The following is a 26,795-nucleotide window of genomic DNA, read 5'->3' as shown; positions in this document are numbered from 1 at the left end:
GGATGGGCGCCCATGGCCCGTGTCGGGTCTGCAGGACGCCCGCCCCCCCCTCAAGAGAGAGAGCTCTCCGTTTGTTCGGGGGGTGTTTGTGTGGAGGGGGGCGCCCCTCCCGAAGGCTTGAAGGGCGCCTCGACCGGCAGCGCCCCGGGACTGACTGACTTCGGGGTGGCGAGCGGACTGGGGGGGCAGGGGGGGCTCTGCTTTCCCCCCCCCCACCCGGGGGGGGAGGAGGATCTGAAATAAACCGAGCTTTCCCGGCCCCGCCGCCTCCGCGTGTCCCGAAGAAAGGCCCTGGGCGGAAGGTGGCCGAGCCTCCCTGCTCGGGGGCAGCCTATCGTGCGGGGGGGAGGGGCGGGCGGAGGAAGGGAGGGAGGGGGCGGGAGAGGGCCACCGGGCGCGGGAGGGGGGGCGGCCGCTGGGCTCTCCTTCCCTCCGGGGGGGGGCTCCTGCTTGGGCGGACCCTTTGGCACCCTTCCATCCCCCGCCCTCGCGAAGCGCCGGGTCCCTTGCGGGGTTGGGGGGGGCTGGAGGCGGGGAAGGGTCGGCGGACGCGGCCCGGGACGCGGCTGCACGTGGGAACGCGCCTCTCGGGTCTCCCTCCGCGGTTGCAGCTTCCCCGCCCCCCCCCCCCCACGGGGCGGCGCCCTTGCCTTCCGGGGGGGTGGTGGTGGCGCGAGGCTGCTCCGGACGTGAGAGACCAGCGAGGAGGAGCTCCCTTCCCTTTTTGCCTCCTGGTGGGCCGATGTGTCGGAGGCCCTTGTGGATGATGGGTCGCCCTGGCCGCTTTCTTTGCAGCCCAGCAGCTTTCGGCCTCCTGGGGCTTGTGCTTGGGGGCTTGGCCACAGGGATGAACCTCCAAGCTGGCCAGAGGGCAGCCCCAGTCATGCCTGGGCTGGCACGAGCTGACTTTCTGCCCCAGTACTGTACTGGGGAACCAGTAAGAGCCACCACGGCGCCTCCAGGAGGAAGCTGGAGCAACCTGGCAGAGTCGCGGCCGCCCTGGGCTTCCGCGCTCGGAGCGCTCCCGGTCCTGCACCCCTCGTCCTGCGTGGCTCTGCTTGGAGGGGCCCATCCTGACAGCAGGCCCAGGATTCAGAGCAGGAGAGAAGGACTCGTTCTCCTCGCTTGTCACAGACTGATGGGTCAGTGGGCTGTTGCTTAGATGGGATGGGGGGGGCTCTGGAGGGAACCCCCAGCCTCCCCCCCCCCCCAGCAAGTCCTGCAGATGCCAGGCAGGCTAAGCCCGGGAAGACTCTTTGGGGTCTTGGCTTGCCTGCCGCTCTGCTGGGTTCTAGGATTCAGAGGAACTGGGGGCTTGGAGAAGCCGCCGTGGCCTCCTGTGGAGGGGTGGGGGGGGAGCCCATTGGTTCATAGAGGCCTGTGCTTGGGGGGGGGTCACTCCTGCTGCCGCTGAGTGGGCCCGTCGACTTGCCTCGGCCCCACACCCTGAGGAGCCGTTCTGCGGCCCGTGGTCCTCCAGAAGGGGGGGGGGCTGGCTTGCTGGCCCCTCACGGCCTGCCTTTGGTCAGCCTTTCCAGGATTCGGCGTAGCCAGCCACGTTGTGTGCCCCCCCCCCAAAGCGCTGCTGGGGGTACATAGCCAAAAGGTTTCTGGGCCAGCCCACCTGGTGAGGCCAGAGGTTTAGGGAGGAGGAGGAGGAGCGCCGGCCTTGCAGGGGAGGGACGGAGGGCCCACCGCCAGATCACTTGATCCGTCAGCCGGACCACATGACAAGCAGCTGAAAGTCATTAGCGGGGTACAGGCTGGTTCTCTGCCTCGCAGGTGGCCAGGAGCTGCCCGGGACGCACCACGGACGCCTGGGAGCGCCTGGGTTTGTGAGCCGTCCCTCGGCTGCCCCCCTCGGCCTCAGCGTCCCGGCCCTGAGGCGCTGGCTGCCTGCCTGCCTGCCTGGCGGCTTCCCATGGACCAGCAGCTGGCCCTGAGGCCTGCGTCTTTTCGCTGCTGGGAAGCCTGTCCGTAGCTCCAGCCGAGAAACTGCCCTGCCCTCCCCTCCATCTCTCTGGACCCGAGCAGGTAGGTGTTTCCAGCCCTGCCTGTTCTCCACACCCTCCGGCCACTCCCTCCACCCTGGAAAGCCCCCCACACACTTCCAAAGCCCTTTGTGCGCATTGCCTGAACAGGGGCTGCCTGTGTCTCCCTGTACTTCCATTGAGGGGAGAAGCCCCTTTTTAAAAGATGCCCCGCGCAGATGGAGGGCACAATCTTCCAAGCAGTCACGTCCAGGGAGGTCCCATCGTCTGCTCTCGGCGCTTCCAGCTGCCGTCCAAAACACCCTCGTGCTCCACTGGCAAAGCTAATTTTCCAGCCAGGCTGCCTGGGGGATTGTGGGAACTGTAGTCCTAGGAGCTAACTTAGCTGAGCTTGGCTTTCTGAGAGAGAAGCCCCTCTTCCCTCCCCCCCCCCCAGCTCAGTGGGACTTGGAGCATCGCTAGGAAGGACACTTGGCGGCCGGACGTCCCAAAGGGCTGTTCATGCCGTCTCGGTCATTGCAGGAGTCGGAAGCCTGCTGGCGTGATGTGAACGGAGCGCCCGGACCCGAAGGGATGTTCAGGCACCCCAGAACCCACCACAAAGACCGGGCCTTTTTCTCTCTTAACGAAGAAGAAGAAACCTCTAGATTGAAGCGCCCTGGGGTTTGGCCTGAGCTGCCAGGGGGGCGGGGGGGGAGAAGGGTTAGGGTTTGCCTGAGACGCATGCTGGAGGCCGGGGGAGGGGAGCTTGCGGGCCAAGAAGAGGGCGTCTTCTGGGCGTTTCCCTGGGAGCTTTTTCCTTTCTGGGGCTCCTGGGGGTTGTGTTCCCCCCCCCCCAGCAGAGAGGCCAGAGTAAAGGGGCTGGAGGGAAACAGACTCCAGGCGGCGGAGGGAGGAGGCGGTGGCTGGCTCTCTCTGTCTGCTGCCGGGGTGTTGCGCTGTGGCCTTGGGCAGAGGGTGTCTTGAGAAGAGGCTCCAGCAGGGTCTGTCTGTGTGTGTGTGTGTGTGTGTGTGTGTGTGTGTCTGTGCAGGCTTGTTCAGCACCCAGAGAGGTTGGAAGGATCCCCTTCCCCAGAGAGGCTGCAGCAACGACTCTGGTCCGGGTCGTGGTGGTTGCGCCCCTTTGGACCGTGTCGCTTGGAAGCCCCTGTCGCTGCCCATGGCTTGCTAGGCCTTGGCCTCCAGGCGGGCGTCGCGCCTCCGAGTGCTGCAGGAGAGCCTCCTCTGCCAGTCGTGCTCCGGCCTAGCAGGAGGGCCTCCTTCTCCAGCCTCGCCGAAAAGGGGCACCAGGCTGCTGGGTCCGGAGCGGGGCCCTGCCTTCTGCAGCCCAGGGGCCACAGAGGGCTCCCGGCGGCTGGCTGGCTGGCGTGGCGCCGTGTCCCCGTGTGCCCAGCCTGTCCCCGTCGGTCGGCCCTGGCCCTGGCCGGCTCTCCGGATTGTAAGGCTCTTAATTAAGGGAAAGATAAAAAGGGACCTTGTTCCTTGCGCCTGCTTCCCACCAAAATGAAAGAAACCCTTCCTTATGAAAGGATCATATGATGCCGACAGGAAGGAACTCGGGCGGTTCGTTCTGTGGCCGACCACAGTCAGGCGGGCGAGGGAGAACTGGGCTCCTCTTTGCACTTTGCATAATCCAGGGGGATATGGAGGGGGGGAAAGGGGGGGCTGCGGTCTGGGGCCTGGGTTAAGGGAAGAGCACGGAAGGGCCTGCGGTGTGTGTGTGTGTGTGTGTGTCAGGGAGGGGGGGGGCTGGGGCGGCAGAGGATGCTGTTGTCAGGCAAAGGGTTCTGCTCTGGTGCTTTCTCCAAGGAAGAAGCCGGGCCGATTTCAGGGCTGGCTGGCACCTGGAGTCCCAGGGGTGGGGGGTGGTGGGAAGGGGGGGATGCCTCTCAGGCCTTGGAGAGAGAGCTGCTCCTCCATCGGGTCCCGGGCGATGCCAGCCGTGGGCCTGACCTGGCTTGATTCTCCGGGGGCTTCTTTGACTCCTGCTCTCCGTCTGCCAGAGCTGTGGACCCGGGACTGGTGCCCAGCCAAGCAGTGGGCATTTTGCCGTGTGGCAACTTTCAGGGGGGGCCCCCCCGCCCCCCAGGTGAGCGGGGCTCTCCGTTCTGAGGGGTCTCGGACTGGCTGGCCCGAGTGCCCTGGCTGGCTGGCTGGCTTTTGGCAGGATCCTCCGGCCGGGTCAGGGGGCAAGTCCTAGGGGGCAGGCAGGGGGTTCTTTAGGGTTGCTCTTTCAGCCCGGGATCTGTTCTGCTCCGGTGATGATGTGTCAAAGGAAACACCCTGTGAGGCGATCAAATGGCATGTGGCCAGGGACAGACATGGCTGTTTGTTTTAGCTGCCAAGGCTGATAAGCCGTCTGTGAGGCCACTTCCTCAGCCTGGCGCAGCGCAGAGTCTGGCAGGGAGGCGAAACAGGCAAGCCCCCCCCCCCCCCGCTGCTAAGGGTAGCCTCCCCTCTAGGCACTCATGCATTCTGCGGTGGGTGGGGGTGTTTTGCAGAGGGGAAGGCCCTGTGGCTCTTTGCTGCTCAGATTGCTTTTTTCTTCGGGGGGGGGGGAGCGATGCCAGCAGTGGTGGTGGATGCCCTGGGGCTCTCCTGCGTCTGCAGGCCCTCCTCTCTGGCGCTTTCCCTCCCTTCCCTTCCTCCGCCCATGGAGATGGAGGTCCATCCCCCCCCCCCGCTGTACAGGATTTCCTCTTGGTGCAAGAGAGGGCTGCTTCCTTCGGGCTGTGGGGCTCGGTCGGCATTTTGAAGCGAGGAAGCCCTGGCAAGGTTGGTGGACACCAGGCAGGGAAGGGAGAGCGTCCTCTCGCCAGGTCAGAGGGGAGGGCAGAGTGCTGGGAGAGCAGGCTAGCGGCTGGACTGTGGCTACTGGCCAGACAAGAGGCCGGCCACCCAGCTTGCCTGCCTCAGGTTTGTGTTCGTGAGGCTGGGAAATGGGTCCTGCGGTGACTCTGTGGAGTCCGGAGCCAAGACCGGGAGGCACCAGCCAGCTCTGACCGGGCGGGCGGTGGTCCCAGGAGCCAAGGCCGGGGTCGCTGGGGGAGCCAAAGCTTTGCTCTGTCTGGCCCCGCTTGCCAACCCGAGCCCCCCCCCCCTTACTGGCAGCCTTGGCTCTCCAGAATTCCAGGCACCAGTTCTTCCCTGGCCGCCTTCCCGGAGACTCGGCACTTCCCTGGTGGTGATTCTTTGCAGCTAAAATCAGGAGCCCTCGGCCGGGTGCCCTTTTTCGGGTGCAGGAGCCACCTGGGTCCTCTCATCTTTCCTTGTGAAAACAAAGCCCGAGGGGGAAGTGACTGCGCAGGCGCTGCGCTGCTGTTAGCCAAGAATATCTGTTAACTGCCACCCGAACATGGAAATGATGGGAGGTGGGCATCTGGACACCTTCTCTGTCCCACCAGCCTTTTCTGTGGCTGCCTGGAAACAATCTTGGGCTTGAGAAGAGAAGCTGGCTATTTACAGTGGCTTTTCCTAAAATAGATGTATGCAGAATTAAGTCTTCTAGTGGGGGAGAGTGATTAATTTACACAATCTTGTATACATGCTCCAGCAGAGCATTTATTAGGCATAATGATATTTTCTATCTTGTTCTGTTTAACAATTGCAGTTCTTTCATCAATTTCGTTAGGAGACACAGGCAGGATAAGGGGGGGGGGGCGCGTCCCTACCTGCTCAACTGGCCTGTCCTCATTTATTTATATTCGCTCTATTGCAAATATAGAGCTCCATGTGGAGCTTAATTTTCATCACAAAAGAGCCAGAATTGCTTTTCTTTCCTAAAACACACCCTGGAGGTGCCAACCCAAACCCCCTCCCCTGCCTTTCTTCATCGACTTGCCCTTGTTTTCTCTCCCACTTCAAATTGCAGGGAGGACTATAATCTCCGTTAAATGGTAATTTGGAAAATTAGTAGGAAGCACAGCCCTAAAGCTGCAGAGAGCGCATCAGTTGTTCCAAATCCCTGGCAGGGTTCCTCCTTCTTACAACTCCTTTGACTGGCTTTGCTCTTCCGCTGAAATCCCACAGGTCCATTTTAGCTATTTTCACCCCATGGCAAAGCATTCTTCTTTTGATAAAGGAGCGGATCCTTCTTGTCATTCTGTCGTTTCCACACAGTTTGCTTCCTCCTCTAAATTCCTCCGTTCTTCCATCATGTCTGGAAAAGAAAAGCAGCGGTCTTGAGCGGAGGGCCTGTTGGTATTTTTCCCGTTTGCGTGCATGTTGCCCGGTCTCCAGGGTCCCAGCACGGCGCGGTGATGCCTGCCAAGCCCACTGTGTTTCTCCCTACTTGACAGCTTGATGACTGAGAAGAGCAGGTCCCGAGGGATAGTTTTTGCCCAATGATCAGCATTTGGAGAGGCTGAAATCTTTTCTGGCCCTCTCAGAAGGCGAGGCAAGAGCTCGGATTTGGATTTCCGTCGTCCTAAAGATGCCCCCCCTCCCAGGGCTCCAGCTGGGGTGTCTGAATCTCCTGTCAGTTCTCCTGCTCGTTTCTTAAGGTTCGGGGAGGGAAAAGCTCTCTGGCCAAGGCTGGCCTACACAGTATCTTAGCAAGCCGACAAGGTGTAGAAAGGAGGCCAGCCAGGAGGGCAAAGGGGTCTGGAAGCCAAGCCTTGCAAGGAGCAGCGGAGGAATTCTGTACGTGGCTAGCTCAGGGAAGAGATGCTGGAGAGGCGGTCCGGTAGCCGGCTTCACACACTGGGAAGATCTCCTGGTGGGAGGTGCGATCTAGAGGGCAGGACCCCAAGCAATGGATTCGGTTCAGAAGGAAAGAGACCCTGACTCAACACCAGGAAGAACGGTCTGGGACTGTGGAAGGGGCAACGCTTGGAAGGAGGGGAGGGAGGGGCTCTCGTTTGCTCAAGGATCTTGACCAAGGTTGGGGGGGGGCATCTTGTGAGACAAGCGGTCGTGTCTCCCAACCATTCCACCAAGAAGCCTAGGGGTGAACCCTCATGAAAAGGGCCAAGGAGAACGCACCCCTCCCCCGGAAGCGGGGGTGTCCTTTAATTTCCTAACCTTCCCTGGTGGGTTCACCTCTGAGCGTCGGTGGGGGGGGGCGCGCACCCTAGCCCGTTTCTTCTACGGGGGGGGAGTGGAGTTCGGTTCTGCTTGGCCCTGTTTTGTTTTTTAAAATGGCGTTTCTTTATGCAAGAAAAGGGCAAGCGCTACCCGCCCTTGAGTGAATGTATTGCAGTCAAATTTTGCCCTCAGTGCTTAGTAAAAAAAACAACAACCCCAGTGTCTTCTTGAGATCCCGCCAGCCCTTCCCAAATCTATTGTTCCTCTTTATCCACCCTTTCCCCACCCTCTGGCTTTGCTTCAATGTGCCCAAAAAGCTTTTCAGGAATATCAAAGACCGCCCGGTGGGGAGGACGCGCCTCTCGTTCTTCTTCAAAAGGAGCAAAGCCTGCTTTGTCTGGGCACTGGTCTGAGTGAGGGGACCCCCCCCCCCCCCCGCTTTGAGGCTTGGCCTCCTCATCCTCATCCTCCTCCTCGGCCAGGGAAGGCTCCTTCGCTCCTCTGCTCCTCCAGGTGCAGGTGTTTCCAAGGGGCAGGGGCACCTCCAAGCCCCGCTCTTGGGCCGGGGGGGGGAACGGCGGCCGTCCTTCCTTTCTGTCATCCAAGCCTGGCGGAGGGATCGGGCCCGCTCTCCCGGAGGAGCCGCTGCCCACCCCCGCCGCCACCCCCCGGGAGGAGGGAGAGGGCGGCCGGCCTGGCCCCGGGCCCGCAGCAGCAGCTGCAGCGGGAGGCGGCGGCACGCCCTCTGCCCCCCCCCCGCCAACCCCCCTCCTGGACAGCAAACAGGTGACACGTAAGCGGGACGGCGTGTGAAACAGGTGGGGCTCCCCCCGGCAGGGGGGGGGGGGAAGGAAGAGGATGTGCCGCCTCGGGCTTGGGCAGGCGAAGGAGGAGAGGTGAGGGCCGCGTCGCCTCGCAGGTGGGGTGTGTGTGTGTGTGTGTGTGTGTGTGTGTGTGTGTGTGCGGGGGGGGGCAGCCTCTTGCGTCTCGGGAGGGCAGCGGGGATGGTAGTGGGAGGGCAGCTAGCGCGGGAGGGGGGGGGAGGGGGGGAGGGAGAGCGGGGGCCTCTTTGGTTGCCGGCCAACCCGGGGGGGGGGCGGGGGGCGCGCAGGTGAGAGAGGAGCCCCTCCTGGCAGCCAAGGCAGCCCCTGCCTCCAAACGCGGGCACCCCCTCCACCGACCCACCCCCTCCGCCCTGCTGCCCTTCTAGACCGAGCCTCTGCTGGCTCTCCCGCCCGAGGGCTCCGCTCTGGAGAACCGCGGCCGCTCCGGATGCTCCGGTTGGGCTCCAGAGATCCTCGGGGAGGGGAGGGGGGCGCTCCTTCAGGCTCAGGCCGGTCTCAGCCCTGCGGAACGTCGGGCGCCGAGCCCCGGCAGCAGCAGCACCAGCAGCAGCCCCGCTTGTGGGTGTGTGCCCGCCTGCCCGCCTGCCTGCCTCTGGGAAGGCCGGGGAAGTGGGAGGCTGTGGGTGCCGGGAGTGCGCGCGGAAGCACCGCCGGCCCGTGGGATGCTCACCTCCCCGGCTGAGGCCACCTGGGAGAAGAGGCGGCCGAGCGCGGGGGGGGTGGAGGTCGCCCCTTGCTGGCTAGCGCAGGCCAGCCTCGGCAAGTGCAGCGTCCCAAGCGAGAGGGTGCCCGGGGGGGGGCCGGGTTCGGGGCTGGGGGAGTCGGGGGTGCCCTGAGTCTGCCGGCTGTCTCTGCCAGAGAGGAGGCTGAAAAGGGACCCCCCCCCCACTTCCGGCAGGGTGACTTTGAATGCGCTTTTTTGTGTCGATTTTGTTTACCATTTTAGTTTGCCATTTGTTTGATTCTTTGGAAATGTTTGTATATTTCCTGTTTTTAGCTTTTAAATATTGTATTTTGCTGGTGTAAGCCACCTTGGGTCAAAAAAAAACAACCACACATTTCAAATAAATAAATAAAATAGGTTCAAATAAAGATACAGATATAGACCAAACGCCCACCTGGGTTTTGCTGTTCAGACGTAACCTAAATGAGCAGAGGGTGGAGATGCCTTATTCAATATTTGCCCAAGGAGGGCCTGTGTGTGTGTGTGTGTGTGTGTGTGTGTGTGTGTGTGTGTGTGTGTGTGTGTGTGTGTGTGTGTTGTGTGTGTGAGAGAGAGAGAGAGAGAGAGAGAGAGAGAGAGAGAGAGAGAGAGAGAAAATGGGGGTGGGGGAGCTGGAGGCTGCTGGGATCCTCACCCTTTGTGTCAACTGCTCTGGGTGCCCCCACCTTGTCAGCCTGGCCTGGGAGGAAGGAGGGCCTGTTTCCCTCCCAAGGAGGCAACCAGGTCCACAGCTTTTGAGGGCCTGCGAGGGATGCTCTTACGGGGACAGACCCTCGAGTGGGAAGGCTGGAGGAAGGCCCATGGGGGGGGGGACACCTGACCCACCTGCTTCTCACGGGCCTGGAGGGGGCCAAGGGGTCGGGTCTCTCACTGTCAGGGGTCTTGAGTTTGGCTGGGCTGCGCATGCGCGCAGGAGGTCACTGCCAGCCAAAGCCGCCAAAAATCCAGGCGGGTGGCAGAGAAAAGAGGATGCCTTCCAAAACCCAGAAGGTGGTGCTTCCGACGGGGGGGGGGGGCGTTAAACAGCTTTCCTCCTTCTTATGTCCTTTCTCTTCGCCCCCCCCCCCCCGCTGTCCCAACAGGCTGCCATTTAAGGTCTCACTATGTCTAATGGGGACTACGATTACCTCATCAAGTTCCTAGCCCTGGGAGATTCAGGGGTCGGGAAGACCAGTTTCCTCTACCAGTACACAGATGGGAAGTTCAATTCCAAATTCATAACGACTGTCGGGATCGACTTCCGAGAAAAGAGGGTGGTGAGTCTCTTCCCCCGTGTACGTTCGTCGCTCGTGTTCACCTGTGGTCAGAGGTGGGCAATCGTTCTGGGGATTGTCGGGGGGGGGGAAGCAGAAGTGTTCCCCACCTCGGGCTCTGATTGCCTTCGAGAGAAGATGGCTTGTAGGAACGATGCCGTTTCGTGGCTTACACAGCGCCCAGCTTCAAGCGCCTTTTCCAAAATGCCCTTTCCTTTTTTTTTCCTCCCCAGCTTGCAAAAGGCTGCTTCTGGGGCCGCCTGATTACCCTAAGCGTCCCCATCCTGTTTGGGAGGAATCAGCCTGGCCTCTGCAGCTGAGAGGGAAGAGGCAGGCGGCACAAATCCTGTTAAAGCAAAGGCGGCAGCTGGCAGCGGGAAAGGGGCAGGCTGGGTTAGCTCAGGGCCCTTTCCTCCTCCAGAAGCAGCTGCGGAAGCCGCCTCGTGAACCTCACTTTCCCGCTTTCCAATCCCATCCATTGCCTCTTATTTAAATATCAGGCTTGCTCCGGCAGCTTGGTTTTTCACATGAATATCCCCTTCCGACCTATAATTGTGACCTGTTGTGAGATTGGGCTGAAGCGGAGCAGGGCTGTTTGAGGCCCCCCCTCTGCCCAGAGCAGCCACCAAACAGCTGGAGCCCCTTCGTTCTCCCGTTGTCCTTTCGATCATTTCGCTTTGCCTCTGTGCTGTCAGAACACACGCCACACCTTTGGGATGGGCTTGTGGGCACCGCAGAGCCTTCTGTGTGCCTTGGAAAAGGTGGTGGTGGTGGGCCCAAAGGGGAGCCCCCCCACCACCACCACCACCCCCATCACCAGGGGCTGGAGGCCTGAAGAAACAGGCCCAAATGGGCTGCGCGGGGCCCCAGAGCAGGGGATGGCCGCTTGCGTTATCGCCCATAAAATGAAGACCTAAAGCGGGCAGCCAGTCAGTCTGCAGCCCTGAGCACATGCCGATGGATGTGGACAAAGGCAAATGGAGACTTGACAGGACACTTCCCCTGACTGGACTGACACACACACACACACACACTCCAGCCGCGGTGCCTCCTGGTGCTGCCCAGGTGCCATTCAGTGGAGACGGGGCCCCTCAAGGGCTTCTCCTGCCCACCCGCCGGGTTCTCCCTCCCTAGAACGGAACACCAACGAGAAGTCCCTTTCCAGCGGGCGAATTTCCTTCCAAGGGAAGGGTGCCCTCCCTGAAAAGGGGGCATGTGCTCCCCCCCCACCTCGGGAACATGCCCTCCGCTTTGGAGCAGGGCGGGGAAGTGGGCTCGCCTCTCCTACGGGGCTTCAGGGCAAGCCTTCCTGAGCCAGTTTGGAGGGCAGGGGGTGTGGGGTGGGTGTTCCTGCAGAAAGAGGAGCGAAGGGGCTGGGCTGGCGTCCTGCCAGGTCACCAAGTCCTCTTCCCGACAGGTGTACCGACCCAACGGACCAGACGGCATGAGCACGCGCGGGCAGAGGATCCATCTCCAGCTGTGGGACACGGCAGGGCAAGAAAGGTACTGGGAGGACTGGGGGGGGGACACGTAGGGACAGGATTTGCAAGACAGAAGGGATGAACTCCTGGCATCTCAGGAGAGGAGCTGTTCTCAGTGAAGGGGGCTGAGGTGGTGGGGAGGGAGGGAGGGAGGGAGGGAGGGAGGGAGGGAGAGGGACCAAAGCCTCGGTTGGTTTCTCTCGGAGAGGTCCCGGGGAAAGGCTGATCTCGGCTCCCTCCTCTCTTGGGGCCTCTCGAAGTTTTGATCTTTGGTGGATGGCCGGCCGGCCAAAGGGGCCTTGCTGAGCAACGGCTGAGAGCCAGGAGGCCTCCGGGGCCCCCTTCTGGTTTGCTCAGATTACTGTAGGCTTGGCCTGTCTTAATTAAATCCCCCTTCTGACTCCTTTGATATCAGTGGCAAAGTATTTCCATCTGAATTCTTGCACTGTTGGTCTATCCTGACCTTGTGCTAAAATGAAGTAAGATTAAGGTGGAATCTGGGCTGGTGAATAGTGAAGTTTGAATCTGGATATTGCAAGATGAATAGAATGGATGTTAGTATATTTTTGTTTCTCCCCCCCCCAACCCCAACCCTTTTTTCCCTTTTTAACTTCTCTATCCTACACCCCAACCCAAGTTATCCTAACAACAACAACAACAACAACAACAACAACAACAACAACAACAACAACAACAAGAAGGTGGAATCTGGAATGGTGCAGGCATTTCGGTATCCCTTCCCTTCTGGAAGGCTGCCGATGGCTCAGCTGAGCCCGGCAAGAGGGGCCCAACTGCTGCTTCGCCTTGTGTTTCCGCAGGTTCCGTAGCCTGACCACGGCCTTCTTCAGGGACGCCATGGGCTTTCTCCTCCTTTTTGATCTGACCAACGAGCAAAGCTTCCTCAATGTCCGAAACTGGATGAGTAAGTCTCTTCCCGTCCCTCGCCTTTCTGTTGCAGAAGACTTGAGTGAGGGGGAGGGACAGGGAGACGCCCACGATCCATCCGGGCAAGCGCCTGCCTTTGGCCCTGAGGAGGGGCTGCCTTCCTCGGGGAAGTGAAGAGGATGGAACGTGGGACCTGGGTGGGAAGGGAGGCCATGGTCTCCCATCAGAGGACAGGCTGTGGGGCCAGTGGAGAAAGCGGTGGAGGGCAAGAGGGCTGCAGGGCGCAAAGCGGGGGTGGGGGTGGGGGGGAATAGACTCAAGAGTTTGGGAGGGACCCCCAGGTGATTTGCGGGCTTCTGTGGGAGCCACACAACCCCCCCCCACACACACATACCTCCCCCCGAACTTGGGTTGCCTCTCTCCATGTTGCAAGCCACCCCCAGCCTTTTCCTTTCCTCGCCAGGCCAGTTGCAAACGCACGCCTATTGCGAAAACCCTGATGTGGTTCTGTGTGGAAACAAAAGCGACCTGGAAGAGCAGCGGGTGGTGAAAGAGGAGGAGGCGAAGGGGCTGGCAGAAAAACATGGGCAAGTAACGGCCTTCTCTCTCCACGTCTTGGCATGCTTCCTACAGGGGCGACCCAGCCAGCCTGGCATTGGGCGCAGCCTGGCATCTGGCGGCCCTTTCCAAGGAGCTTGGCACAAGGGCTGCCCTTGTACAGGGGTGGTACTCAGGGGGGCACTGGTTTGTATTTTTGGACTGCAACCCCCAGAACTCCCCAGGAATGCCCCAGGCAGAAATCTGGGAGAGGCAGTCCAGAAATACCTACCACTGTTGGTGTCTTCTCCTCAAACTATATCTGCTGTACTTCCAAAAACAAGGAAGGTGCTGCGGCGCTACCTGGGAGCTGTAGGCCTTCCTGGGAGTCATAGTTCTTCAGAAGGCATCCTTTTGAGAGAGCCTGGTGGCGACAGTGGAAGACAGGAGGGGGCCTGGCGTGCTCTGGTCCATGGGGTCGCAAAGAGTCGGACACGACTTAAGGACTAAACAACAACAACAAAGGCGACAGCTGCCAGCATTCTCTGCGCCCAGCAGGGCCTGCCCCCTGCTGGTGGGCCATGGGACTCCATCTGTTATTTGCCAGCATCCAGAGAGGCCGGATCCCTCTTACCCCTTTGCAGAAAGCCAGGCAGGAATCTTCGGACTCTTGCAAGTCCTGCCCGTTTCGGCCAGCGTGAGCTTTCCTGGACAGTGGACACCTTAGGAGAGGCAGGACACGTCCCTGAAGTGGGTGGCTTGGTACACACATGCAAACAAAGAGGAGCGCTTTACACCTGACGTTGTGGGTTGCAGTCCACAATAACTCGTGCCCCAAGAGCCTTTGGGGGTTGGCCACCCTCGAGGACCGCTGTGGCCCTTTCCGTGGCTGCAATTCCGCTACTTGCTGCATCCGTGAAGGAAAGCGACTCCTTGAGAGTTGTCTTTCCAAGGAAGGGTGTGATCATCGATGTCAAGTGGCTTCTGGTCCCACCTTCCTTCCCCAAATGTTATTTTGGAATACTGCAGCTCCTTAGCACGCCATGGGGGTAACGCTCTCGGATGTCTCCTTTCCAGGATCCCTTATTTTGAGACGAGCGCAGCCAACGGGACCAATGTAAGCAAGGCCATTGAGACGCTCCTGGACCTCATCATGAAGCGCATGGAACGGTGTGTGGACAAGTCCTGGATCCCGGAAGGGGTAGTACAGTCCAATGGGCACAGCTCTACCGAGCAGCTGAATGAGCAGAAAGATAAAAGCAAGTGCAGTTGTTGAGGAAACAGACTGGATTTCATGTTATTACAGTTGAAGGTTGATTTGCCTCATTTCTGGACTGCTCCTGCCTGCTTTTACACGTAGAAATAGATGTGCGAGAAAAGCTCTGTTAAACCTCAACTTCAGTGTTTATTCTCAAATGACACACACTGGGGCTTTGCAACCATTTCCTCTTGCTGGCCATTAACAGAAGATCAATGGGAAGGGCTGACAGAATTACTGCTCTGTCTAGGTTTTCAAGACTCTCCACCCTGTGGCAGCCCCTGTTCTCCACTGGGACCAAATTCTTTTACTGCAGCCACAACATTAAAACCAAGGTGGGGGAAGGTGGGTATGCAGCAAACATAGTCTGAATGATTAAGAAATACATTCAGCTCTCAGCCACCGCCTGGAAACCAAGTCCTAGTAAGAGAGGGCTTCGGGCAGGCCACCAGCCTGGCCCTTCTTCACAGCAACCAGCATCTGCCTCAGTTAAGAGCTGTTCTTGCCTGATCCCCAGGGGTGCTCGCTCCCCCTTGGTCAATGGGGTAAGAGGGATGGCGTGCAGAGCAACACAGAGGTGTCATGTGTAAACTTTCTTTTTTGACAGGAATGCAAGGCAAGCTAATGCTTTGTGCTAAATTTCTTTGTCTCAAGTGTACATTTGGAAAACATCCTTCAGTCGGAGCGAAAATGTCTTACTGACTCTGCCCTGGTGAGGCCTGACTTTGTGCATTAACCTCCTGGCTCAGTTTCACCTGCTCCCTCTCTGTGCATTGTTCTGTTTGTTCCCAGAGAATTCCACATCCTTTCTTGTGATCGCTCAAACTGTTTGCTTTTGCTTATTGTCCTCCAAACCTTTGGATCAGCTTGTTTCCAGGAGCAGCTTCTCTCGGTCTTAAAGGGCTCACACTCTGTTGGTGCGCATGCAAAGGGAGGCTTGGGGTCACTGCTGCCATAATGTGCCAAAACAATTATTGTACCTCTCTGAGCAGCTGATTTCCACAATGCAGCTAGATTTACACCCCTTGCCTTTAGTGGGCTCCTTTGATGGCCGTTCGCCCACAAGCTTTAGTCTGGGCCTTTGAGCCAGAAGCTAAAGGCAAGTGCAGGTGCGCCCAGGGTCCTGCCAGGAGAACCTGCATGACGCCCTCCCTCCCTGCCCCCTGTGCCACTCCAACAGCCCCAGGCAGTCAACCCCACAGTTACAGCCCAGGCTGTGTCTGAAAAGGGGTTGACCGTTCAGCAACCCTCTTTTAGAACTATGGAACTGGTTGCAAGAAATGAGGGTTCCCCGAGTGACAGCCTTCTTCATTGGACTATACCTCCCATCACCCACTGCCCACTCTTTCTGGCTGGGGGGAGTCGGGAGCTATAGTCCAACACACGCAGAGGGCAACAGGTTAGGGAAGGCTGCAGTAAACCCCCCAGGAAGCCCTTGGGCATTTGGGTGCTGTGCTTTGGCGGGCTCTTCCCCAAGAGGTCTGCAAACCTCCTGCAAAGGATCTACCAAACCGTGCTGGGTCTGGCCCACAACAGGCCGTGGGGCGTTTGGCAACCTGATCCCACCATCACCTTCATTTTTGAGGATACAGGAACAGCTGACGGGACTGAAATTGCAATAATTCCCTGGTAGCCGACAAGAGACCTTATGTGCCAACTGGATTCTGCAATCAAAGGCCGAAATGTTCTGTGGCCATTCCCCCAAAGCAACCTTTCTCTGAGGCGTGAGAGCCACTGGCTGTATGAACCGTCCCGGAAAGGGGAGGGGAGCTGCCAGTCCTCCGGGGACGCTCCCCCCCCCCCCGGGTGGCTTGACACAGCCCGGGCCGACCTGCCCGCTCCCTCCTGCCAGACGGGCACCCGAGCGCCCGGTCGCTGATGGCAGGACGGGCCGAAAGCTTTGGCAAAGAGCACCTGGCTCCTGGCGGCGTCCTCGGGGGGGGGGCTGCCGCCAGGGAGAAGCCACGGGCGGGCGGCCAGCCCTGGAGGGACCGGGGCCAAGGCGTGTTTCGAAAGGATCGGGGACACAGCTTTGCTCTCGCTCCTAGAAGACGTGCCGCCGGGTCTGCTTCATAAAAGGCGAAGAGAGGCCTGGAAGGGCGGCTCCAGGGGCAATTCTGTGCCAAAACTGCAGCCAAGGCCCCTTTCTTTCCCCTTCCACGGGGAACGTGCTTCAGGTGCGATGCTGAAGGTGGAGAGCGCCCTGTTTTGCGGCCAGCATGTTGTGTTTTATTTACAGACCTGTAAAACTGGGGAAATTCTCTTTCTGCGGCCACAGCAAGGTGCCTTTATTAAAAACGAATTGCAGCCCCTTCCCGGTGTCTTCGTGGCCTCCTTTGTGGCGGAAAGTTCAGGCGGGCGGGGGGGGCTCCGAGAAAGAAGGGGGGCCGGGAGGGGGGGTGGGGGGGTGGGAGCTGCCCTTGACCCCTCCTCGAAGGAGAAGGGCTTTTGCCTCACATGTGCATTCAAGGGGGGCAAAGGGGCAGCCTTGGGGGTGGGGGTCCTCCGAGGTGCCCGGGGGGCCTTTGGGATCATCCACACAGGAAGATAATTTTATTTATTTATTTATTTATTTATTTATTTATTTATTTATTTATTTATTTATTTATTATTTGATTTATACCCCGCCCATCTGGTCTATACGACCACTCGAGGCGGCTTACAACATAAAATAGAACATTAAAACCAAGAATACTACATAAACATCCAATAAAAAATCACAATACAAAATGAAATAAATAAATAAATAAGGGGAGGCCTTTCTGGGAGTGTCTCGCTAGGCAGCCCTCCGTTCCCGGGGAAGGCAGGGGCTCGCTGGCGGCGGGGGCGGCGGGGGGGGCTCCCGTACTGCCCGGGCCCCCCTCCCTCCCGCCAGGAGCCCCATCCGGGGTGGGCATGACTGCTTTGCCCCCACCGCCCGCTCGCTATCTCGTAGCAGAGGTTCTCCCGCAAGCTGCCGTTCACACGTGTCGCGCCTCGCGTGGGCACGTCCTCCAACAGCCGCGTCCTCCCCGCACGCCCCCACGAGTGCTGTCCACTCTGCGCGTGCTCAGCCCGGGACGCTCTTGAGGCCTCCTCGCCGCCAGAGGGCGCGGCGCTTGACTGGCGCACGGGGGGCTGGAGCCGCTCTAGGCGAGGCGCGGGAGCATCGAGAGGGAAGCTTCCTTCCGTTCCCTCCCTTCCTTCCTTCCGGTGCGGTCGCCCCTCTCTCTCTCTCTCTCTCTCTGTTCCGGCGCCGACCCCGGCCGCGGCCATGCGGGTGGAGAAGTGCTACTTCTGCTCGAGCCCGGTCTACCCGGGCCACGGGGTCCTCTTCGTCCGCAGCGACTGCAAGGTCCGCCGGAGGGAGGGGGGGACGGGAGGGAGGGGGGAGGGCGTCTCTGAGCGCCCAGGGAGGGAGGCAGGGAGGGACGGACGGACGGGCCCCTCCCTTCTCTCCCCTGCCCCCTCTTCCCCCCCCCCGACGAGGCCCCTCCATCATCTCCCCCCCCTCTCTCGCCCCCCCCCCAGGCTTTCCGCTTCTGCCGCTCCAAATGCCACAAGAACTTCAAGAGGAAGCGGAATCCCCGGAAGGTCCGCTGGACCAAAGCCTTCCGCAAGGGCGCCGGCAAAGAGCTGACCGTGGTGAGGAGCCCGGAGGGGGGGGGGTGGGGGGCTGAATATGGCTGGGTGGGGGGTGGGGGCTGGCTGGGGCACCAGATAGCTGGCCTGAACCAGCACGACCCCCCCCGCCTGTAGGAGGAGGAGGAGGAGGAGGAGGGTCATGGGGCGGCCGTGCAAGGCGACCGGTGTGTGTGGGGGGGTCGGTTGGAGGGCGAGGGGGGGCGCTTTGGATTTTCCGCCGAGCAGCAGCAGCAGCAGCAGCAGCAGCAGCAGCTCCCTCTCCCCCCCCCTCCAGGGGAAAGGAGCTCGCACGGGGGGGGGGCGTCAGGCCAGGCCTGGTGGCTCCCTTCAGGGGTGGAGGGGACGCTCCTGAGGAAGGGGGGGGGTCAGGTCCGCCAGGCCAGGCTCCCGGTCGGTCGGTGGGTCGGAAGGGCTGAAACCCGCCCCCCGGGTAGGGTGGGGGGGCACCTCCTCTTTGGAAGCATCTGCCGGCAACTGCAGGTGGTGGTCATCCGCCCGCTTTTCTCCACGTACGTAGGACAATTCGTTTGAATTTGAGAAGCGAAGAAATGAACCCGTGAAATATCAGCGAGAGCTTTGGAGTAAGACAGGTACGTGGACTCCTCCTAGGTGGACGGGCAGAGGGGTTTGGCGTGGCTGGAGGGAGGGAGGGAGGGAGGGAGGGAGGAAGAAGAGGACCCCCCCCGACTTTTCTTCTTCTTCAGAGCACCAGCGGCCTGGCCTTCCCAACTGCCAAAGGCCCTCCCTCGGCGTTTGTCTGAGCAGCAGAGCCTCCGAAGTGCTTTCCCAGCCACCTGGGGCCAAAGAACAGGGCGGAAAAGAGGGCAGCGGGAAAGCCTGGGTGGTTTTTTTTCTTCCACTCCTGGAAGCTGTCGGGCCTTTTGCTTTCCTCTGCAGAGGGGTGACCCCTTTGCACGCTAGGAAGGCAGCCGCGTCGTTTGTGGTGGACTCGGCCATTTGTGGCTGTTTCTGCTGCCCAGATGCCTTACGGGTGAAATATACACAGACAAACCACAATTGGCAAGTGCACGGTTGTTGGTAGTTCTGTGTAGAGCAGTCTCAGCTGCCTCCTTTTCCTAAGCAGTAAAGTTCCTGTCAACGCCGTGGGCGGCAGCTCAGCCTCTATGGAGCTGCCACGGTGTCTCACTGGGGCAGAGAGCTCTCTGTGTGATGGATGGGCAGCCCTTCTCTTCCAGGGCTCCCAAGGGCAGGAGCCCCTCGGCCAGCGTTCTAGTGAGCACACATACCTGGGGGTGGAGTTCCCGCCATAATCCTGCATCCCACCCCCAACCACTTTCCAAATAGGGCAAAAACATCTGTGTCGGGAAGCAGAGTGCAGTTTTGCTGAAACTTGGTACAAGAGCCCACAAAGCGATGGTCCCCATCGGACAGAGGACGGAGCAGGGCTAAGACATCTCTGCTGGCTTTGTGCCTCAGGGGAGATGTGGATCAGTGATGGCCTGGTTCTCTTCACTGCGCCCACTTTTTGTAGATAGTTCACACTTTTTAACATCGAGGGCTGATGCCTGAAAAAAATTCCATTGAAAAGAAGTTAATTTTTAACTTAACAATGCCTGGTTTTGTTTTTCCTTTTTTTTTTAGTTGACGCCATGAAGAGGGTAGAGGAGATCAAACGAAAGCGTCAAGCCACTTTCATTATGAACAGGTATGTTTTCTTCTTCAGGAGAGGGCACGCTCTTTTGTGCCTGATGTTGGAATAAACATGTTTCTCTCCCCTCAAACATCCCCAGGCTAAAGAAGGGGAAGGAACTGCAGAAAGCACAAGACATTACGGAAGTCAAGCAGAACATCCACCTCATCCGGGCTCCACAGGCAGGTGAGACACATGTGGTTGTGGGTGACTTCTCGAGCAGTGTGGTGTGAAATGGGGTGTCGGGGTGTGGTGTAGGAGGGCCTGCTGCAGGGCTGCCAGAAGTGAGTGATTAAAAATGTTACCCTTTTTCTTCCCTTCTTTTTTCAAAATGTAAAGTCAAAGGCAAACAGTTGGAGGAGAAGATGGTCCAGCAGCTGCGGGACACCATGGAAACCGAAGATTCTTCCTAGAGCGCTTCTTTCTCAGGGTTGTGATTCACAGAAGCAAGTTCTTTTGTTGTTGTGTAAAGGTGTGTCCCCATCTGTAAAATGCCAGCTGTTGCTTGTATCTTTTGCGTTATAGTCTCAACAGGCTGCTCAGTTGATGCTTTCTAAGGAGTCATTTGTTGCACTGTGTCCAGAAGCCCCCCCCCCAAAAAAAAAACCATGTATAGGGAGTAAAAAAGCTGGCAGAAAGAGGATGGTTTTGTACAGAGTCTCTGTGTATTTCTGGCATTTATAGGCAGGGAGGTGAATGGTATCTCAAATAAAGCACTGTATAAAAAAGCAGTGGTGTGCCTGAAGTTTAGTTGTTAATTCTGATGAGCTAATTGTTCAAGATGGTAATGGTCTAAGAAGCATTCCCTTCTGTATTTTTGTTTAGAACTTGTTGTTTAGTTGTTAAGTTGTGTCCGACTCTTCGTGACCCCATGGACCCTCAAGCACGCCAGGCCCCTCCTGTCTTTCACTGCCTTCCAGAGTTGGGTCAAATTCATGTTGGTCGCTTTGGTGACACTGTCCAACCATCTCATCCTCTGTTGTCCCCTTCTCCTCTTGCCTTCACGCTTTCCCAACATCAGGGTCTTTTCCAGGGAGTCTTCTCTTCTCATGAGATGGCCAAAGTATTGGAGCCCCAGCTTCAGGATCTGTCCTTCCAGGGAGCACTCAGGGCTGATTTCCTTCAGAATGAATGTATAGATTTGTTCTCCTTGCAGTCCAGGGGACTCTCAAGAGTCTCCTCCAGCACCACAATTCGAATTCTTCGGCGGTCAGCCTTCTTTATGGTCCAGCTTTCACTTCCATACATCGCTACTGGAAAAGCCATAGCTTTGACTATGCGGACCTTTGTTGCCAAGGTGATGTCTCTGCTTTTTAAGATGCTGTCTAGGTTTGTCATCGATTTCCTCCCAAGAAGCAGGCGTCTTTTAATTTCGTGGCTGCTGTCCCCATCTGCAGTGATCATGGAGCCCCAGAAAGTAAAATCTGTCACTACCTCCATATCCTCCCCTTCTATTTGCCAGGACGTGATGGGACCAGTGGCCATGATCTTAGTTTTTTTTATGTTGAGTTTCAGGCTGTTTTTTGCACTCTCCTCTTTCACCCTCATTACAAGGTCCCTTAATTCCTCCTCACTTTCTGCCATCAGAGTGGTATCATCTGGATAAAGGATTTTCTGACAGATAGGCCACAGTCAGTAAGGATGGGATCCCACCATTCTTCTACCCTGGTACTAAGTACAGGAGCTCCCCAGGGCTGCGTGCTAAGTCCTTTCCTCTATTCCCTGTACACACATGATTGCACCCCACTATATAACACCAATGCAATTATTAAATTTGCGGATGATACAACAGTGGTGGGACTCATAAATAAGAACAATGAGTCTGCTTATAGAAAGGAAGTACAAAGATTGATACTATGGTGTAAAGAAAATCATCTCACACTTAACATCAAAAAAACTAAAGAACTCATAATTGATTTTAGGAGGAAGAGAAATGTACATTTACCACTGTACATAAACGGTGAGGAAGTGGAGAGAGTTGGTAGTTTTAAATTTCTGGGCACTTACATCTCAGAGGACCTCTCATGGACTATAAATGCCAACATGCTAATAAAGAAGGCACAGAAGAGGCTGTATTTCCTGAGAATGCTCGGGAAGTTAAATTTATCACAGCATTTGCTTCTGTCCTACTACCGTAGCACCATTGAGAGTGTCCTAACTTATGGCATTCTGGCATGGTTTGGGAGTAGCTCTGTAGCGGACAAAAAAGCTCTACAGAGAACCATTAAAATTGCCCAGAATATCATCGGGCTCCAGCTACCAACCCTGGATGACATCTTCACATCCCGCTGTCTGAGGAAGTCACACAGCATCCTGAGAGACTCTTCCCATCCTGCTTATAACTTTTTTGAACTGTTACCGTCTGGCAGAAGATATAGAACAATTAAGACTCGGACCACACGTTTTCTAAATAGTTTTTATCCTAGAGCTATAATTGCAATTAATAATGAGCTTAAAGACCACCAGTAGTGAATAATTAGTTGGACTGTGTTACTTGGACTGAGGTGTAGATGTTTGTATTTTTAGTGGGGGATTTCTAGTGGGTGGGGAGTGTTTGGGGAATGTTATGTGTGTGCATGTGTCTGGTCTCTGGGTGTCTGTGAATTTCGTTGTATGATATACTGTGTATATACTTACAATGACAATAAATTATATTATTATTATTATTATTATTATTATTATTATTATTATTATTATTATTATCGGAGGTTGTTGATATTTCTTCCAGCAATCTTCATTCTGGCTTGGGATTCCTCCAGTCTGGACTTCCACATGATGTATTCTGCATATAAGTGAAATAAGCTGGGGGACAATATACAGCCTTGTCGTACTCCTTTCCCAATTTTGGACCAATCAGTTGTTCCATATCCAATTCTAACTGTTGCTTCCTGTCCCACCTATATGTTTCTCAGGAGATGGATAAGGTGGTCAGGCACGCCCATTTCTTTAAGGACTTGCCATAGTTTGATGTGGTCCACACAGTCAAAGGCTTTTGCGTAGTCAATGAAGCAGAAGTAGATGTTTTTCTGGAACTCTCTGGCTTTCTCCATAATCCAGCGCAAGTTAGCAATTTGGTCTCGAGTTCCTCTGCCTCTTCGGAATCCAGCTTGTACTTCTGGGAGTTCTCGATCCACATACTGCTGAAGCCTACCTTGTAGGATTTTGAGCATAACCTTGCTAGCGTGTGAAATGAGTGCAATTGTACGGTAGTTGGAGAATTCTTTTGCACTGCCGTTCTTTGGGATTGGGATGTAGACTTATCTTTTCCAGTCCTCTGGCCACTTCTGAGTTTTCCAAACTTGCTGGCCTATTGAGTGTAGAACCTTAACAGCGTCATCTTTTAAGATTTTAAATAGTCTGACTGGAATGCTACCCCTGGACCTGCCATGGGCAGTTTAAAATTTATGCAGGCTACACATTGGACACACGCATCCCACAATCTAGGTACTCTACTGATCTTGGAAGGATGGAAGGCTGAATGAACTTCTGCCTGGCTATCTGAGATTGAACCTAGGTTGTGAGTAGAGATGGGGGTATTCGTTGTTGTTGTATACGAATACAAATATCCCTGCACAGGTGGAAATAACGAGTTAAAATAACCCACTCTGCAACCTGGCAGAGAGGCTTGTCATCCCGCCTCCTGCCAGGAGCGGGTAATCGATTGTGGACAATGGCATGATAGGAAGCCTCCGCAGAGCTGGCAGCAGCGGCGAAATCATGAGTGGACAGTTATTTCTACCTGTGTGGGGATATTCGTATATGAATACCCCCATCTCTAGTTGTGAGTAGAGTTTTGGCTGCAGTACTGTAGTTTAACCACTGCGCCACTATGCAATAGGCCAGAGAAATAACATACATTCTCTTGTGCAGGCAAATTTGATTTAATGATGATGTATGTAAAGACACAGTAATACGTCTAGCGTTGCTGTTAGATCATTGAAATCTCTCCAGCCACCCCCTTCCCCAAGTTCTTTTTAAATTTGATTTTTGGAAGTCAACTGCCAATCAATATTTTTGCTGTTGTTATGATAAAGCTTAATCTTTCTGTCATGCTGGCAAATTCTGCTCAAACGAGCAGGAATCTTTGTGGCCTCAGAATGCATCTATTTTGATTTTTCTGGGAGCTGTTTAGAGTCATGTGCTGATGTGTGGATTTTTCAAAAAATGTGCAATACTTAAAAGAACAGACAGATGTTTACAAGAAAAGCTAGGCTGCCTGACCTCTAAGGGAAAGAGTCAGGATTCTTGCTGATGGTGGTGACAGGCTCTCTCAGCGCACTCTCTTTCTTTCCTTCTCTCTCTATCAAGTCCACTTCTGCCGTTTGACAGAGTAGGGGGCCTTTTAGGGCACACAGTTCTGGGCTGCCTGGAACTAAAATCTGCAGGTAACCTTGCAGGATAGTGCCCAGCCCACTTTTCCCTAGGGGCCAGCTGGAGTGGAACGGCAAGGAGAGCAGCCGAGGGGATGCCTTGGTAGTGTCAATCAAGAGGTCTTGAAAGCAGAAGGCGGCATTGGTACGACTCTCTGAAGGTGGTAGTCTTGTCATCAGGAGGAGCCCAGGACGACTTCTGGAGCCTTGGTAAGAAGACTCAAGGATTTGCCACCAGTTCTGTCACTCCACCGTGCTAGGATGCAACCCTTTAAAAAAATCAGCATCAGTGTACAGATCCTCTGATTCTTGTGATAAGTGAATGTGTTGAAACCCTTGAAGATGGATGAAATAGTGCCCAGTTGTTTCTGCACAAGACATACTTTCTTTCATTATGGCTTCCATTTTATATCACTTAAATGGCGCATTCAGGTATGCAGGGTGCCTTACATGCACAATACATTTCCAGGAATTGTTCCTGGAGCACTTCAAGATAGGCCGCTGTTACTGTCTTAAGGTAGCTGAGAGTAGAGAGCTAGCAAGAGCCGGCTCGTGAGTCTGGCTCAAATGCCGTTTGAAAAGCTCATGCCCTCAGCGGCTTTCCCACTCAGACCTTTGGGGAGCACAGATGGACACCGTGTGTTTGCGACAGTGGTGTGTTGGCTGTGGGAGGGATGAGTTGGACTCTCGCCTCCTGGTGGCTCGTCCCCATTTTTAACGCTTCCCCTTCTTTCAAGGCTCCTTTGCATTGGAGAACAGCAGGGGTGCCCTCGGGGTATTCAATCCGAGGCCAGCTGAAGAAGCTTGTGATATTCCTGGGCTGGAGCCAGCAGTTCCGTGGGCCTCCTCAACGACAACATCTCATCACGTCTTCCTCTCCCGTTTGGACTGCTGTCTGTCTGCTTCCTCCCTTGGGAAGAGGAAAACCACCAGGGCCTGGAGAAGGGGTGGGGATTTCTGCCTCTTTGCATCCAGTCTTGTGAGGAGGTAGCACAAGACAAGGGAGGCAGGTCTGGAAAGGCGCTGGCGGTGGGCAAGGAGCTCCCCCTTAACCAGCCAGCTCTACGAGCAGTGCTCCATAATGATGCCTGTTTGATGCTTAAATATTAAAGCTGATCTATGTGAGCTTTTCTCCAGAGCCTATTAAAAATTCACTTTCTCCCTTTGAAAATACATAGTAACTCATGAAAATGGATTAAGCTGATCTTTCCAAACCAGAGGAGAACCAAGTTCTTGATTGGAAAACACATCACCAGGGTACAGCAAACACGGCACAGACGGCGAAGGAATTGCTTACGTCTGTGCTGTTGTGGGAGGGCAGGCACGGCGCAGCGCAGCTACGCTTCCCCACGAGTGCCTGTGGTCCTTGACCCGCCGTGAATTGAGGCGCTTCAAGAGGTGGCCCTTTCCCTTTGGCGAGGCCGGAGAACCCCTGCCTCGCCCTGCCTGGGGAACGGCCCAGGCACCTTCGTGGCACCCACAGGTGGGGCAGGAAAAGGCATGGCCACCTCAGGCGCTGGGGAGGGGATGGAGGGGATGCAGAGCGGGCCGCGTCCACAGGCGAGCGTCGGGCAGGGCTGCTTTCTCCTTAGGCAAGAGAAATGGTGAGGAGGGACGTAGGCCTCGGATGGCGCAGGTGTAAGGAAGATGTGAGGGTGGCTGGCGGTTGTCTGTTGAGCAAGTAAAGCCCTGCTCTCCCAAGGAGGATGGAAGGAAGGCAGTGGGAGGCCTCCTGGACTCCATGGCCCATAATCCCCTTTAACCATTCTGTCTGGGGTTAATGGAACTCCAGATCTCAGGTATTTGGAGGGCACCCTGGTCTAGCAGAGCCCTCCGCAAGCTGTTTCTCCTGCCCAGAGGGAAGCTGGAAGGGGCCCCGGTGCCTGGCCTTGGGCTGGGGGGGGGGGATTGCCATCTGCCTCAGTGCTGCTGCAGAGGTTAAAGTCTCTCTGGGTTGAGAAGGCCAGCCCTGCCTTCTCTACCACCAAAGGAAGGTTTGGCTGGACGCTTGGGGGGGGCAGCACTGCTGTGCCTGCCTTCATATACTCCAGGAGGCCTCCTCCTCTGCTTCCGTCAAACCCCATGGATGGATGGATGATGCAGCCATGAAGCCAAAGAGGCGTGGTTCATCAGCATCTCGTTTTTGGATAAAAACCCAGAAAACAGAATTCTCAGAATTGACTTGATGGCCCGTGATTATTAAAGTAAAGGGGTGGTGGGGGTGGTGGGAATAACTCATTTTTGGTAGGGAGCCAGGCTGGAAAATGTAATCTGGGAGGAAAAATTTATCTGGGTTTAAATTAATGTGTTTGAAAAAATAGTCTCATTAAGGATGCTAGCAATAAATCTAATAAAATTACAAAAGCATCACACGCTTAACAAAAGCACCAGCTGTTTGCATCCAAACGGAGAAGGAAGTTTCTGATGTCAAGACCTATTTGGGCCTGTCCATTTTTAGACCTCCTACCAAAGAGCATACACTGCAGCAATGCTGGTTCAGGAAGCTTTGACTGGAGCCACCTTGGGATGGAGCTGGCCAGCGGTGAAAGGAGGGCTTCCCCAGACCTGTCTGCCTGCAGGCGTTTGGGGGTAGCTCAGCATCCATGTCTCACACTCCACAGCTCCGCATCCAACAGCATCTGTGAGAGAAACTTAAGACTACTGAGCCCATGTGCCCCTGCCTCCTCCCGTTTTGCTTCCTTGGGCTTTCTTGTCTCTTTGCAGATAACGTTTCCTGTGTGAACAGCCTGATCCTTGTTTCCCAGGAAGCTCCTGCTGCTGAACCAGGTTCTGGACCTCGTGGCCTTCAGTCCGATCAGTCAGGAAGAGCAGCCTCAGAGGGCATCTGTGTCATCTGCGGAGAAGCAGGCAGGGAGGCCTCCGTTCCCTGGAGTGAAGGGAGCTGCTTGGATGCATGGCTTAGCAGGGGAAAGCACAGCACAGCACATGGAGAGATCTGGTGTCCTCCTTTCCCTGCCCCTCTGGAAAGGCTTATGGGGCAACGAGGCGCATCCTTGTCAGGGGAGCGCACATCAGGGAGACGGCTGACAGCCAGAGTGGCCAGGGCACAGAAACCCCCCCTGGACCTGCTTTGTCTGATGGCTGTGAGTCAGCCGGCTTGTCAAACCGAGTCACCAATCCTGCAGAGACA

At 56.5% G+C, this 26,795-nt stretch overlaps 2 protein-coding genes and 1 long non-coding RNA gene across 6 annotated transcripts; all 3 read left to right on the top strand.

Moving 5' to 3' along the window:
• Nucleotides 1-1,428: 1,428 nt before the first annotated feature.
• On the top strand, nt 1,429-16,314 carry RAB27A (RAB27A, member RAS oncogene family). Of its 3 annotated transcripts, none has more exons than XM_078381192.1 (6): nt 1,429-2,034; nt 9,668-9,841; nt 11,256-11,341; nt 12,138-12,241; nt 12,668-12,791; nt 13,819-16,314. In XM_078381192.1, exons 2-6 carry the CDS (start codon nt 9,689-9,691, stop codon nt 14,015-14,017), a joined length of 666 nt encoding a protein of 221 aa, XP_078237318.1. In that variant the 5' UTR covers nt 1,429-2,034; nt 9,668-9,688; the 3' UTR covers nt 14,018-16,314. The 3 variants fall into 3 exon arrangements, with proteins under 3 accessions (XP_078237318.1, XP_072838326.2, XP_078237317.1); XM_072982225.2 differs by lacking the exon at nt 1,429-2,034 and adding an exon at nt 4,672-4,766; XM_078381191.1 differs by lacking the exon at nt 1,429-2,034 and adding an exon at nt 7,769-7,912.
• Nucleotides 16,315-17,171: 857 nt separating this feature from the next.
• Nucleotides 17,172-19,861, top strand: RSL24D1 (ribosomal L24 domain containing 1). 2 transcript variants are annotated; one of them, XM_072982227.2, is made up of 6 exons: nt 17,172-17,333; nt 17,510-17,620; nt 18,141-18,213; nt 19,226-19,289; nt 19,375-19,460; nt 19,614-19,861. In XM_072982227.2, exons 1-6 carry the CDS (start codon nt 17,253-17,255, stop codon nt 19,685-19,687), a joined length of 489 nt encoding a protein of 162 aa, XP_072838328.2. In that variant the 5' UTR covers nt 17,172-17,252; the 3' UTR covers nt 19,688-19,861. The 2 variants fall into 2 exon arrangements, with proteins under 2 accessions (XP_072838328.2, XP_072838327.2); XM_072982226.2 differs by having other exon boundaries at nt 17,510-17,623.
• Nucleotides 19,862-22,054: 2,193 nt separating this feature from the next.
• Nucleotides 22,055-24,774, top strand: LOC144584652 (uncharacterized). Its single transcript, XR_013539042.1, has 2 exons — nt 22,055-23,854; nt 24,382-24,774. It is a non-coding gene; the product is annotated as an uncharacterized LOC144584652 (long non-coding RNA).
• Nucleotides 24,775-26,795: the final 2,021 nt, after the last annotated feature.

This window comes from Pogona vitticeps, chromosome 12, assembly GCF_051106095.1.
Source record: "Pogona vitticeps strain Pit_001003342236 chromosome 12, PviZW2.1, whole genome shotgun sequence".
Lineage (NCBI taxonomy): Eukaryota > Metazoa > Chordata > Lepidosauria > Squamata > Agamidae > Pogona > Pogona vitticeps.
The sequence above is the reverse complement of the archived record's forward strand: the minus strand, read 5'-3'. Positions and strand labels throughout refer to the sequence as shown.